We start from the raw sequence: 14,335 nt of genomic DNA, 5'->3' as shown, positions 1-14,335 counted from the left end.
CATTTCCTTCTGATAGTATGATACTCAATTATATTTGCATTATATAGCGAGCATGCAAGCATACTGTATACTCGATTATAAGTAGAGTATGCAAGAGTACATATGCTCTGCATGGACAAATAAGCGGTCAGAAAGTAAAGAACAATGTTGCTAATGTCCAGACATGGTCAGCAATCAGGGCAAATAAGTTTGTCTAGATTCAATAGTACAGTGTAGAACACCGTTGACCATTTTGTTATTGTCTCGAGTGTTGAGCATGGTGCATCATGGGTTTGTTAACACAGAAGGAAACTTCTGTATTAATTATAAGTTGGCACAATACAATCATAGAAACTTTTCAACGTCCGCGCTAGGCAGGCGGTAATGATTAACTAGCCTCTAATAAGGCACACAGTTGTCCTCTCCCGCTGTTTAATCTCTTTATCCGACTGTGTTCCATTCCTCCCCATCTCTCCACTCGAAATGTATTACTAGGCGTCTTTCCTCCCTCTCTCTATCTATCTCTCTCTCTCTCTCTCTCTCTCATATATTCTCTCCCTGTTCTCTCAGTGTGCGGCGGGTCTTGATGCTGCCATAACGAAGTGCAGCAGGTGTCTCCTCTCCAACTGATTTCAGCAGCTAATCACCACGGGCTGTGTATCGTACTATCGTCTCAAACCAGGTACACGAGCGTGAACCAGACATATCTCTGCTGGCAGTGTAGAGGAAGCCTGGCAAGCGTAGAGGAAGTAGGCTTTTTTTATTTGTCTTTTGTCTTTACAACCACAATGTAAATTGAAGGGAAAACAGGACTTCCCTCCCACTGTTTATCTTCTGTTACATACAGTAGGAACATCTCCAGCATTTGCGTAATGTTGTGTTGAGGTTATATTCCATATAGAAATGAAATTAATGGAATGAAATTTCTTAGGACACCTTGATGTGATTTTTTCTTTGGCGGTCACATCGACATGGAGTGAACACGGTTCTCCTCACACAGCCACACTCATTTTATAAGAGAAAGTTTGATGAAAGGCATCTCTGCCTCGCCAAGTGATGGCAGACTATTTTCCTCTTTGTCCGTCAACCTTAAGGCTAATTTATACTTTGGTGCTCAACCCTTTTTCGCTGCAAATGCGCAAAATGAACATATTTCAAAGCACTGAAGAGTGACAAAGCATGAATAAGCATTAAAGGGATATTTCACTTTCATTTCATTTCATCGTCTACTCAGTCTTATGTGAACACCCAGACAGTTTTTAAGTTACTTGATTCAGTATTTAGATATTTGATATAAATTTTAGCTGCTCCACCCCCTCCCTATACAAACCCATTGTAACTTCAACTACAGGTTGAGTACCTGCAGTGATTATTAGCTGCTACCAACTAGTGGTAAGTGGACGTACTGGATGAGGCCGAATAATTGACAAGGCTGATTGGAAGGCTGCGATGCACTGCAATATTACTACTACTAGGCTGTTATGGCCAACTGCATTTTACACTGAATTATAATTGTTTAATTGTATTATTTGGTATTCTGTATTTGTATTGTGATCCTCCTGTTTCTGAGGTGTAGAGGTGGAGAACTGGAGGTGTTGAGTTTCTGACGTGAAGATGTGCCTGCACCCTGACAGCTTTGGCAGCGGAGACACAATTCCTCCATACTTCCGTCAAACCAAACCTTTGTTTCATGACTTTGGTATTTTGATAGTCTGTGGTATTGTGTAATTAAGGGACCAAGAAGTCATGAAGTGACTTTGGTCAATTATTGTTTTTTGTGTTTATTTTTCTTCTCCTTCTTCTCCTACTCCTTCTTCCTCCAAAAATAGCAGTTCTGGCTGAACCGTGCAGTCGGTTTTCGCGAAACGCGGTAATCTGGTAGAGGGCCATGCCAAACGGTGACTATGCGAAGCCCATGGCGATTGGCCAAATGGTGGCGCTATAGCACTCAATTGAAAATGCAAACTTTGAACGTGCATAGCTCGACCGCTTGACCGTTGGCAATGCAACTTTGATACACATAATGTGTCTCCTCATGCCAAACAACTTTCGTGTTCTGACTTTTGACCTCTGACCTTTAGATCACCCGCCATTTTGAATTATATGAAAAACAGTTCAAATGTATCGCCTCCTAGGATATTTGATCAAAATGCACGAAAACTTCTACACGTGAACTTTGGACCTATACGGACAAAATAATTTTAAGTGAAAAAATGAAATGTTTTTATGAGCCAATGAAAATTGCTGTTTTGTGAAGATTCTTCTTCTGCCTCTTATACATGCAGCGTCATATCTTCAGGTCACTTTACAGTATAGTAGAGGGTCTTGCCAAATAGCACTGAAAGCAGTCTTACTCCAATTGGCCGAAGGGGGGGGCGCTATAGCAATCTTTTGCACTTGTTTCCACATGTTCCTTGACTCATGGGGAACACATCTATATAAAGGTTCGTAACGAGGCTTGTGTACACTGTACAATGTAACAGATACAGTACCTTCCTCAATGAAATGTAATTAATTATTTAAAAGAACAAAGGATGATCAGTATGTGCATAAACAAACAACATATTTACAGCATGGTGACCCAGCTGTGCCACTATATCTACTGCAAACTGGTGACACGACTTAAGGTTAAAGCGAGCATGAAACACAAGCACCCCTAGCTATTGCTTTCCGTCATCTGAGGGCATGCTCAAAATATCCTGGCATGGCGGCAGTGCCTTATGCAATCCACTGAGCATTGACTTCTCCCCATCTGTACACTCCTCGCTCTCTCTTGATGCTCTCTGTGTCTCTCTCTCCATCTCCCTACCCTGTGGTTTCCAGCCGAGTAAAACAGTGGGATACGGTTACATACCAGTGACATAACCAACAGGATCAAAATGTACCACATGTGGGGTTTGTTCAGTGGTAAAGTAGCTAACGTGTTAAGTTTCTGGTCTAGAGGGGCGGGTCTCGGCAGAGATTTGCGCACACACGCACGCGCGCACGCATGTGAGCGCACACACGCGCACACACTTCTCTGAACTATGATCTTTCACAATAGGTCAGTTTTCTTTTTCTTTTCGGAGGTCATATTCTATCACTGTAGCATGTTACTGTGCCAGATTGGAGACATCTCACTAGTTCACACATTTGACAGCCAGGCCCTTTGCAAAAGAAATTAGTTCAGTGCCTAAACGGATGCCAAAGTACTGCCTAATTTCTTGAGCCCAGATACAGATACAGACAGATTTCTGACAAACCGACATGGCATTAACACACATGTCCTGTTATGTGCACGGTTGGCCATTCAAAGCCTGTCTAGCAAACCATCGAGCACAACAGAATGCACACCCTTCCTGTCACTCCAGAATGATGATGATGAGATTAAGTACCTGAGAGAGCACAACCTACAGCATCCTCTTGTCTCTAATTGTCTCCCTTGCACGCACAATCAAGTGATGCCTGTCTAAAGCACAGTGGTAGTATCTTTGAACCTATCCCTATTCTTGGGCTAACAACAACAATGCACCGTACTGGGTCCAACCCCAGACCTACACAAGCCTATCATGAGCATCACTTCACACCCTGTCAGTGGGAGTGTGCATTTCAATGCCTCAAGTGTATTCTTTCCCCACCGAGATGATCATTGTTATCAGAAGGGGAGCGATGGAGGGTCAGTCTGTCATGCCTGCAATTGTATAAGCTGAAATGTCTCACCTGGACAGAAGGGATTTGTCGGACTGCTCCACTATAAGTACCATACAACACATCATGTTCAATATCAAATAGTCTTTTTTTTATCAGACTCTGGTGAGCTCCCACATGTGAGTCCAAACATTATGGTAATGGATAACTGTCAGATAATGTCTAATGAAATAGGAGGGTTTTCCTGACATTAATATGGCCGAATCATTTATCAGTTATCCTGCAAAATGTTTTTGCCAACTGATAAATAGCATATGAACGGTATTAACCATTTATTATTTTGTAGTAAATGCTGTATGAACATTATGTTGGGGTCGTAACACAAGCACAGCACGTTAAAATATTGATCCTGCTCGGAACCGATTTCATGTGAAAATGTTCCGTTTTTAATCCCTGTATGGAAGGATGAAAGGAGGAGGGTAGTGGAGGGACGGAGATAAAAAGGTTAGGCGTATCTGGCTCCTCCAACATGATTGCCACACACACACACACACACACACACGCACACACACACACACACACACACACACACACACACATACACACGCACACAGGGGATATAGTGAAAAGAGGGCAGAGGCTGTGGGTGAGGGATAAAAGAGAAGGGGGGAGAGGGAGACTGTGGAGGAGCAGATGGAAAGATGAAAGTGTTGATCATGGCCTATGGCAAGTGGGTACAGAGAGAGAGAGAGAGAGAGAGAGACAGAGACAGAGACAGAGAGAGACAGAGACAGAGACAGAGACAGAGACAGAGACAGAGACAGAGACAGAGACAGAGACAGAGAGAGACACACACACACACACACACACACACACACACACACACACACACACACACACACACACACACACACACACACACACACACACACACACACACACACACACACACACACACACACACACACACACACACACACACACACACATGCACACACACACACTCTAGTCTAATAGTCCCACTAGCATGAAAGCATTTTCTTTTTCCCTCCCATGCTGGTTATTCTTCAGCAGAGATGCAGGTTCCTTCGACTGTTCTGTCTCTTTGCATGTTTTCACAATTCAATTACAGCACAGTCCACAGTCAATTTGTTAGCGGTGGCAGCCTGCACTTCTCCTTTTGCTGAAAAGGTGAAGATACGTTTAAAAAAGGTACAGGAGATGGAAAGGTTTTCGTCTTGGAAAGCATCTATCTACCGATGTCTTTCATCTTGTTTGGTTACTTCAATTGTTTCCAGTACCATTCCCCTAGTCCTCTAGGAATAATGAATGTTTGGTTATGCCTTGAAACAAAATGTTTGTATGTGGGAACAGTATTTTTCTTTCACCATTTTCCCACCATTTTTCTGTAATGATCTACAGTATTCGTGGTGAACTTGCCTCCGTCTCTGAAGACGTGCTCTTCTTATCTTTGAAGAGCCCCCTGCTGTGGTTAATCTGTCTTTTTAAAGAGAGAACGAGAACTTCTCATCAGCCCTTTGATATGTGTCTGTACTGAAAGATGATAGATCACATCTTATACAAAAATCTTAAAAACAAAGTGCAAAGACTGGTCGACGAGGCTTCCTTTGATGTCCCATGAGAGGTGGTGAGTGAGTATAGGACCACTCACTCAGGATCACTTAGTATGCAGCTCAGTGAGCACTGGTGGTAATTCCTGTTCCTTGTAGGTTCACTCCTTGTAGTTTCAATGCATTCTCACTCCCAAGACAACAAACGGGTTAACTACTTGTTGGCACGGACGTCCCAGGAAGTCAAACGTTTGACTGGAAGTGGGGGCAAAAACCGCACATGTTGACTAGGGGCGTATATGATTTACCATTCTGTCCCTATCGGGACACTAACTCGAGCGGTACATCCCAACGCTCGGCACGGCAACTGCGGTGTCTCTTGTGGCTCAAGTCCGCTTCAGACTTTGGACTGTTTCTTTTATGTCTTGGGTTTGAGAACAGCATTTCTGTATTCCAGGAGTCCCCAGGACGGCACCGTTTGACTTCAATGGACCGGTTGTCATCTTGTGAGGAAGGTCGGTATTAAAATTCAACGCGGTCTTGTCACACAAACAACAAATGGTCATGACACAGCGACTGAATGCCGACATGAAAATCTGAGGAAATGTGGTGTGCCAGAGGGTGTCAAAGGACGAGACAGTAGAAGGCTCCTACCAACAGCATTAATTCAAGCATCTCACATCATGCCCTCACATCAAATTAACTTTCCCTATGACTACTACTTTTAGACCAGGTATTTTCAACTGATTGTGAATGATGGACCACCACCCTGACTTAAACCTAGGGACCACTTTTGTATTGGGATGGGATATGGGTTAGAAGATTAGTGCTTTTATAACACTTGTTATACATCCCATGCACTGTTTCTCAGCCAATGGTCAATCATCTAATGTGATCCTGGGCTCTACCCTCCGCCAACCTAGTCCCCATATATGGGGGACATGGGGAGAGCAACGGACTTGAACTCATGCTTCCTTCATGTCTGAGTGTCCAAGTTCCTTTACACCTGACAGGGGGCAGTTTCCGTAGCGCGTGGAAGGAACATGTTATTCCAACCAGTTCCTTTCCCCTCCATCAGGCGCCCCGGCTGGCCAGGGGGAGGCAGTTTAGAGACCAGGATTACTGCATGTTTTTTGTGAGGGTATCTACCCTAGGGGACACGGGGAGAACATGCAAACTCCACAAAGAAAGGCCCTTTTGCCAACCCCGCCTCGGGTATGGGCACTGATGACGCAGAGGAGGAAACACGCCGCCAGCACCCACAGCGCCCAGAGTGGGAATCGAACCCAGGACCTTCTAGCTGTGAGGCGACAGCACTACCAACTGTGCCACCATGCCCCCGAGGGTATAGGCTACTTGAGACCAGTCAAGACGCAGCCCTCCCCCAGTCCTGCCGGTCCGCAAACATTTTATGAACTGTCAGCCGGGCTGTGGTAATAGAAAGGTTAGGAACCCCTGCTCTACTAGACAATCCGGTGCACTTCCCCCTCTTGACATTATAACTCCCTTTTTCTGTTGAATTCCTTGACCTCCAACTTGTCAGTAAATGACTACGGTCATCATCATCATCAGGACATTCAGTTCACTGTTTCTCAACTAGTGAAAAGAAAATTAAAGATAAATAAACAAATCCTACATTACTATAAATGCATGGTCAGGGATCACATGCAATACCACCAAGGACTCCCCTCCCCTCTATTGGCCGAAAATACATTTTGTCAGAACAGATCTTTCTTTCTTTTCTTTTTTTAGATGAATGATACCCTTAGAATGACAAGGGGCACTCGCTGGGAAACTTTTAAAGCCTTTCACGTGGGCAGGCCATTTATGTTTTTCCCATTAAATGTAAGTTGAAAGACGCATGCAGGCAGTTGAAGGTAACCTTCAGACAGTACGCTACAACTCCTAACCTTTCTATTAATAATTTTTATCTTTAATATTTAATATTTTGCCCTCTACCAAGTTTTGTTACTTTGAAAAGTGGGGAAAATAGAGGTAAGCTTTTCGTTCATCAGGCCTGCAAGCAATAAGTACAGTAGGACATCGCTTAAAAAAAAGACACAGGGACACACGGACCCAGGCACACGCCAGGGACACACATACCTGTAGCAGTCTATAGGAGTGGTTGCACCACTCAAAAAGGACTGGCACAAATGGAACCTTATGGGTCCATTTGTGCACTCTACAAGTTAGAGAACAACTGGTGTACTGTATGTGTCTTTGATCATCTCAATGCACAGCCTCCCACCAATCAGGAAGTACACACATTGGAACTTGTCTGCTCTCATGGAACGCTAACCACTCAGACAGCAACATGCACATCTTTGAATGGACTATACTCTTCTACCACACACACACACACACACACACACACACACACACACACACACACACACACACACACACACACACACACACACACACACACACACACACACACACACACACACACACAATACAGAACAGCATTCCTCTCTATCTCTGTAATGATGCCATGACTAAAATGTTAATTACAGCTAAAAAGAGAAACGATTGCAAATATCAAACAGCAATTAGCATGTATCATCATCATCATTACCACCATTAGCTGCAGCGCAAGACAGAGGATTATTTACCGACTGGCTGGAAAGCTCATCAACTGCTCATTCAGGGCCTCAAATATTTCACACACAACTTAAAAACATGGCACACATAAACATACCCTAGAACATTTGCATAATTAATGTAGCTTGAAAAATTAACTATTGCCTCAGTCCCGGAGCATGATAGCAAGTGCAACTTTGCTCATGAGAAATGTACCAAACCAGACACATATCCACTATGAGACTCTTCTGCACTCGCACACACCATCTAACCAATAAAGAAACCTGGTCAAAACAAGCTTAATTCAACACCCACAACTAAAGAACTGGTTACAAAACATCTTGTTCTTTCGCATTGATGACCACTAAATTCCACAGGAATTGTCTGTCTGTCTATGAGCTGCTTCTCCTTCACATGGAAATGAGCCAGTTAAGGTGGTTCAGGCATCTAGTAGGCCTACAGATGCTACCTGCTGGGTCCTCTGGGCACATCCCACTGTGAGGAAGTCACGGGGCAGGCATCTTCGGACATTTGTCATAGTAAACATGATCAATATAATAATACTAATAATATATAATAATATGCTAATAATGCACGGGCAGGCATTGTTGTGTGGGCTAGAGACATATGATTTCAATTTTTTTATTTTTTTATTTAAGTATTTTTTTCTGTTTTCTAACTCACTCACTCACTCACTCCCAGTTTAAGCCCAGAGTTGATTTGAGTTACAGGTGACTTGAATTGATGTAAATTGTAGGTGTAGAGACTGCACCCCTCGGAGATTATCACAAAGGCAATTGCTCAAAATGTGCTATAGGTACTACGTACAGCAATCTTAAACAATATACTTTTGCTTGGTTCTATTTATTCTTCACTAAATCCATGTACACTAGTAAATGAGCAGCAACTAGCATAATGTGCGCATGGGTATAGCTCAATAGGCATTGTGCTCACGTTTGAATTGCAACAGCACCAGAACACATCAGTAGAAGAGCTTGGGTAACCAATTAATTAAAGGTGTAGGGAAAAGGAAATGGTGAGCATTTTATTTGGAAGTTTCAGACGGTTTCAACATGAAACACGGGTCTGAAGTTTCTGAACCAATCAGAGCGTCGCAACCCTTCAGGCGATGGGACGGTAGCTAGGGACGGTAGCTATGCTATACGCAGGAGCATGTGTGTGTTTGTTTACAAGTCAGATACTGTAGTTGGCCAGATGTACCATTTTACAGTTATGTGGCTTATTTCTACCCTATAATGTTTTCAGATACATATGTTGCGTGATGATTAAGTTGAAACCGAGTAATACACTGTCTGGATGTTATCTTGAATGGGAATAAAAACGGAGGATTTCTGTAATCAGTAGCAGCTGTGCTGCACGGATGCGGAGATGTGGGGAATTAAACAGGTGAGCTTCATTTTTATTGGCTTTAATCGATGTGTATCTCTACACGTCATCACGCAGCACATTTTCAGGAAGTAATTAAAACATTTTTTATGAACTTTTGATATAAAAACACACAGAAATGAGAATGTTGCAAAGGAAGGGGTTACCTTTGAGAACGACTGCTTTAGCCGATGCCTCCCAGACTCTCTTTCCACACAGCCACACTCACTCAACCACGCTCCACTCACCTTGCTGGACGAAGGACCCGTACACAAACCACATGGAGTTGTACAGGGTGGTGGAGGACACCGAGCCCATGGGCAGGCGTGGCGGGTTCAGCCAGTTCAGCAGGTACACCAGGATGCCAACCAACAGCACGGTCCCGGCGATGCACGCCCAAAGTGACAGGTCGAAGGGCGCCAGGCAGGCAAACATGTCCACCGTGCGCTCCGCCTTGCGCAGTAGCACGCCCACCGAGTAGTCCATGTAGCGTGTGGTGAAGTCTACCACACTCTCCCGCTCTGGGGTGATGGTCAACGCCGACAGGCCCACATCCGCACGCTATGGCCGGTGGGAAGCATGAGGAGAGAGAGAAAGAGAGAGGGTGGGTAGAGGGGGGGGGGGGCATTCATTCAGAAAGATGGTTTAATAGTGTGGATGTGGATGGCGTAAACAATGACAGGCAGTTAATATTTACGTAATAAGGAGTCTGTATCAGACGAATCCATGCAACACTGCCCTGGGCACAATCATAGCTGCTGTGCCAAATTAAGTGCAGCTTTACACCGCAGCATTGATTGGATACAGCTGAACTACAGGGCACGGCTCTGCAGATTCGCCTATAGTGTGCCTGAGTAACGGGTATCAGGTGTGTGCACATCTTTGTCTATAAATATAAATAAACAGTTTTTAATTGTTGGCTTAAGTTGACAGGACAAAAATATGCTATGCTAATATACAGAAATGAGGGTAGTTAATTAAAATATTACCATTTCTCAATGCTTGGCTAGCAGCCGTAGTTGGTTTGTGCCATAGTAATAATTTAAGCTGCTGAATAGGTGTGTGTGTGTGTGTGTGTGTGTGTGTGTGTGTGTGTGTGTGTGTGTGTGTGTACACGTTCTCGTAAGAGAGAATGTGTATGTGTTTGCAATGCCTGTGTGTGCATATTGTGTGATTGTACATTCAAAGCTCTAAATACTGAAAAAGAGCCGATACAAACTTCCTGCAAAAAAATTGGCATTCACCCACCCTCACGCACTCACGCACGCACACACACACGCACGCACGCACACACGCACGCAAGCACGCACACACTCTTAAGGCCAAAATTTGCTAATTTCACAGTTGGGTGAGGAAACAACAAAATGCTTAAATGGGCAGAAATTGTCACTTACACTGCATAAGAAGAATACTGAGACAGAGACCCTGCAGGATGTTTGTAGGCTGACACACCAGCATGGAGTTTGTGCTGCGCGCCTACAGCTCTAGTAATTATGATATGATAATGCACACACATGCGTGCATTATCATATCATAATTACTAGAGCGGTTCCCGTGTTGTGATGTCAGAACAGGCCGTTCCATATATGGAGACATAGGAGTGATCAGGTCCAGTGCCCGGGCAGAGGCTTTTGTGCTGGTTCTGGACAACCAGAAATGCATTCCCTAGTATGTGTCCATGTTATGCCCATATATGGAGTTCTTTGTCAAGCATGCCAAATTAGGCTTTTGTGCTGGTTCTGGACAACCGGGAATGCAGAGTACCCGTTCCACCCTTCTGTCTCTGTGTCCCTTTATTCCTATATATGGAGTTCTGTGTCAGGCATGCCCAAATATGGAGGGGTGTGATGTCAGAACAGGCCAGCTCCATATATGGACCCTGGGCAGGGGCCCGGTCCAGAGCCCGGGCAGAGAGGCCTTTTGTGGCAGTTCTGGACAACCGCGGGTTCGACCGACTTGACACTGAGCACTGCACTCCCAGTGGTGGTGTGGAACGCGTGTGTCAAATTTGAATGCGGTGGGGCGAATGTTTTCGACTTACGAGCATTACACACGTACAGACAGACAGAGACGTGGTGCATTTATAGAAGAAGATAGATTATATGACATGATATATTATGTCTCGCTGTTTTGATGACAAACTTTCGGCTTAAATTGGGCCTGCCAAACTGAAGAATGCTTGGTGACGACAAAAGTAAAAATACTGCGTCAGAAAGCTAGACCCCGCCCACTCGGTATTCTGGCTGGCTCTATCACCGTGTAATTTCACCATGCTTTAATATGGTTTTTTAAATTATATAAGACATAAGATTTTGACAGACACAGTGGACAAAGTGTGTGCTACCTCTCTCCATCATCATCTTGGTTGTGTTTGATGTGCTATATGTTTGCATAATGACACAGATGAGACCAGTGTTACAGTAGAACTATTCTTTTCTGGTGCCCATGTGGAGGACATGCACAGGGAGAAAAGAGGGGCGGGACAATACATACAGCCTGTATTCAGTACAAATACCTGACCTGTCGATGGAGTTCACCAGATGTAATAGCTGTAGAGGACGTGATAGCACGAGTACAGTATGTACAGCTAGAATGATGCTTTTTAAACTAAGCTGCAAAATGATCAACCTCTCATGGATGCACTCATAGCATATCATTGTAGGCTTTGGTAGGCAGGGACACATGTACAGACTAGTGTCAAACAGTTAGCAAATGTTTGATTATTCGTTGGCTATTGTTGGTAAATAGAAGACACTGCTACCTCTATAACATAAGGAATTGATACATTGCTGCAGTAATCTGCGACGATGCCCATATGAACCTGAAGTGTGTTCACAGGTTTAGTGTTTACTAGACTTGTACGTGCCCATCGGCCACCGGCCTACTTGGGAAAGATGCAACTTGGGAACCAAATAATACCTGTTGTCAACTTGTCATAGCAACCGTTTTAACTGTCTGTCCGAGTCCCACATGGAGATCTCTTTATCTGTCTGTCTGCCTGTGTGTGAAGAGTGCAAACTGACTGTGAAAAGTGGACTGATTAAGTAATCAATTGGCAGGTGTGTGGTTGCCATGGCAATCAATTGGCTGAGGCAGAGGCTGGAAATTGCACAGGTGAGGGGATTTAAGCTGATGTGAACCCTGATTCCCGTCGCTTCGTGACGTGAATCAGGGTGTGTATGGAGAATGTATTGAAACACTTGACACAAACTGAAGACGTTTTATCTTTTTTATGGCCTTCTTTGTTGTTCACTTAATTCTTTATTTTTTTCTTCTTTATTTCTCTGTATTTTACCCATTATCTGTATGTATAATGAAGGAAAGGATTTTGGCAATCCTCGGCATATAGGCTATATTTAACTCGGAGAGTGTGCGAATGGAACAAAAATGATCACTGGATTTGACTGTGTCTCTCAGAGACAGTCTGGAGACAGTCTGGAACATTAAGTAATGGAAAAACAGAAAGGGGGTAATGGGCCTGAAAATACTGCGGTGACCTCCAGAGGTATAAAATGTCACCACTTTTCTCATTCTTCCTATACTATTCTCATTTCTGTCTCTGTCTCCCCCCTCCCCTCTCTCTGTCTCTCTCTCTCTCATATCCATTTGGGAGGTGTTATTTCTACTGTGGCACTGTCACTACCATTATAGAGGAAATGTGAAGTAGTAGTGTATGCAGTACTGTTGTACGCAGTGAAATGTAGACATTCAGAGTGTACAAATGTAACCAAATAATGTTAATCCCGTTCACATGATACAATGGTCATATTGACATCATAACAACACTATTTACATGAGTGAATCATTCCCCTATTGTTTCAATGCCTGTAGCAACATATTAATGTGTCAACATAATACTGATTATTTTTGAAAACGTTATCAAAGTAGAAACATTTGATAAAACTTGTAATAGAGTAGTTTTACTTTGTGGTATTGCTACTTTGAAAAAAAAAAAAAAAAAGTAAAACAAATCTGAGTACTTCTTCCACCACTGAACACATACTGTACCAACAATGTTATGTCTGTGAGTGTGCACGCTCTCACCTTAAAGACAAGCTCTCCCATCAGTCCATTCCACTGTCCATCAGGCTGCAAGCTGCCATATTTGTGGTCCGGAGCGACGTAGATCTCATATTTGAAGCCCAGGTAGGTAGAGAGAGCATCCAGGACATCAATAGAATATCCCTGATACTTCTTGGGCTTTCCCAGAACATTTTCCGACACCATCACAAATGGCTCTTCCTAAAAGGAAAAGTGATTGGTGAGTCAGTCAGTTAGATGATCTAACTTTTGGATTTCATATGAATGCATGCATTCAGTGCGTATTGCAACTGTTGAAACTGCCTAATGTAAAATAGGGATGGCACGTTAAAACATGTTCTAACAGTTCTTTTTTTTAGAGTGAAGAGTGAAGTTTGATGGACAATCATTTCAGACAGTGAGGACAAATTACTCCCCCCCCCCACCTCCCTCCAATAAGACTTAAGGTTAAGTTTAGACAATTACCTTTTTCTCTTTCATCCCACACTATCTGGCTTTCTCTTTGTTAATAAATCCCAATTGATGAGTGAAATGTTTCAGGCCAATATGTCTGGCAGATTTATGAGGGCCCATGTGTGTGTTATTGACTGGATACTGGCTGCACATTAGACACACAGAGACAAAGATAAATGTGTGCGCACATGCATGCACGCACGCACGCACACACACACACACACACTCTGTATTACACATTAACTTGGTGGTTTCTAATCCCTGCTAGCTCCAGCCGCTCAATAAGCTATTAGGCGGTGAGTGGACTTGCATGCCAAGTCCCTCTCTCGCCACAGGCATCCATCAATCAAGGCACCACCCACTGCACCACACACACGCACACGCACACGCACACACACACACACACACACACACACACACACACACACACACACACACACACACACACACACACACACACACACACACACACACACACACATCATGCGTGCACCTACACAAACAAGTATATCAAAGTCCCACTGTCAAGCATCCAGTTCTGTCACAGACTGTGGTAACAGTAACACACTCCACCAAAGCCCATTGGAGCATTTAGCACCACGGCCAGTGCCAACTCTCAGACAGGCAGTCAAGAGCACGGAGCAGTGGTCAAACATGCCCACTAGCCCTTAGCAGTTGAGACTCATTCATCTGAC

The 14,335-nt window shown here is 43.8% G+C and overlaps 1 protein-coding gene across 2 annotated transcripts in view; it reads right to left on the bottom strand.

The window, feature by feature from the left end:
• The window catches only part of grid2 (glutamate receptor, ionotropic, delta 2), a 765,355-nt gene that overhangs the window by 144,648 nt on the left and 606,372 nt on the right, over positions 1–14,335 (bottom strand). For both annotated transcript variants that reach the window (XM_083784600.1, XM_083784599.1), the window contains 2 exons: positions 13,191–13,388; positions 9,395–9,707 (listed from right to left, as the gene is read on the bottom strand). In XM_083784600.1, coding sequence (XP_083640726.1) covers positions 9,395–9,707; positions 13,191–13,388 — 511 coding nt within the window. The remainder of the gene's footprint in view (positions 1–9,394; positions 9,708–13,190; positions 13,389–14,335) is intronic.

Source organism: Protomyctophum parallelum, assembly GCF_964188405.1.
Source record: "Protomyctophum parallelum genome assembly, chromosome: 15".
Taxonomy (NCBI): Eukaryota; Metazoa; Chordata; class Actinopteri; order Myctophiformes; family Myctophidae; genus Protomyctophum; species Protomyctophum parallelum.
This window is presented reverse-complemented; position numbering and strand designations above follow the sequence as displayed.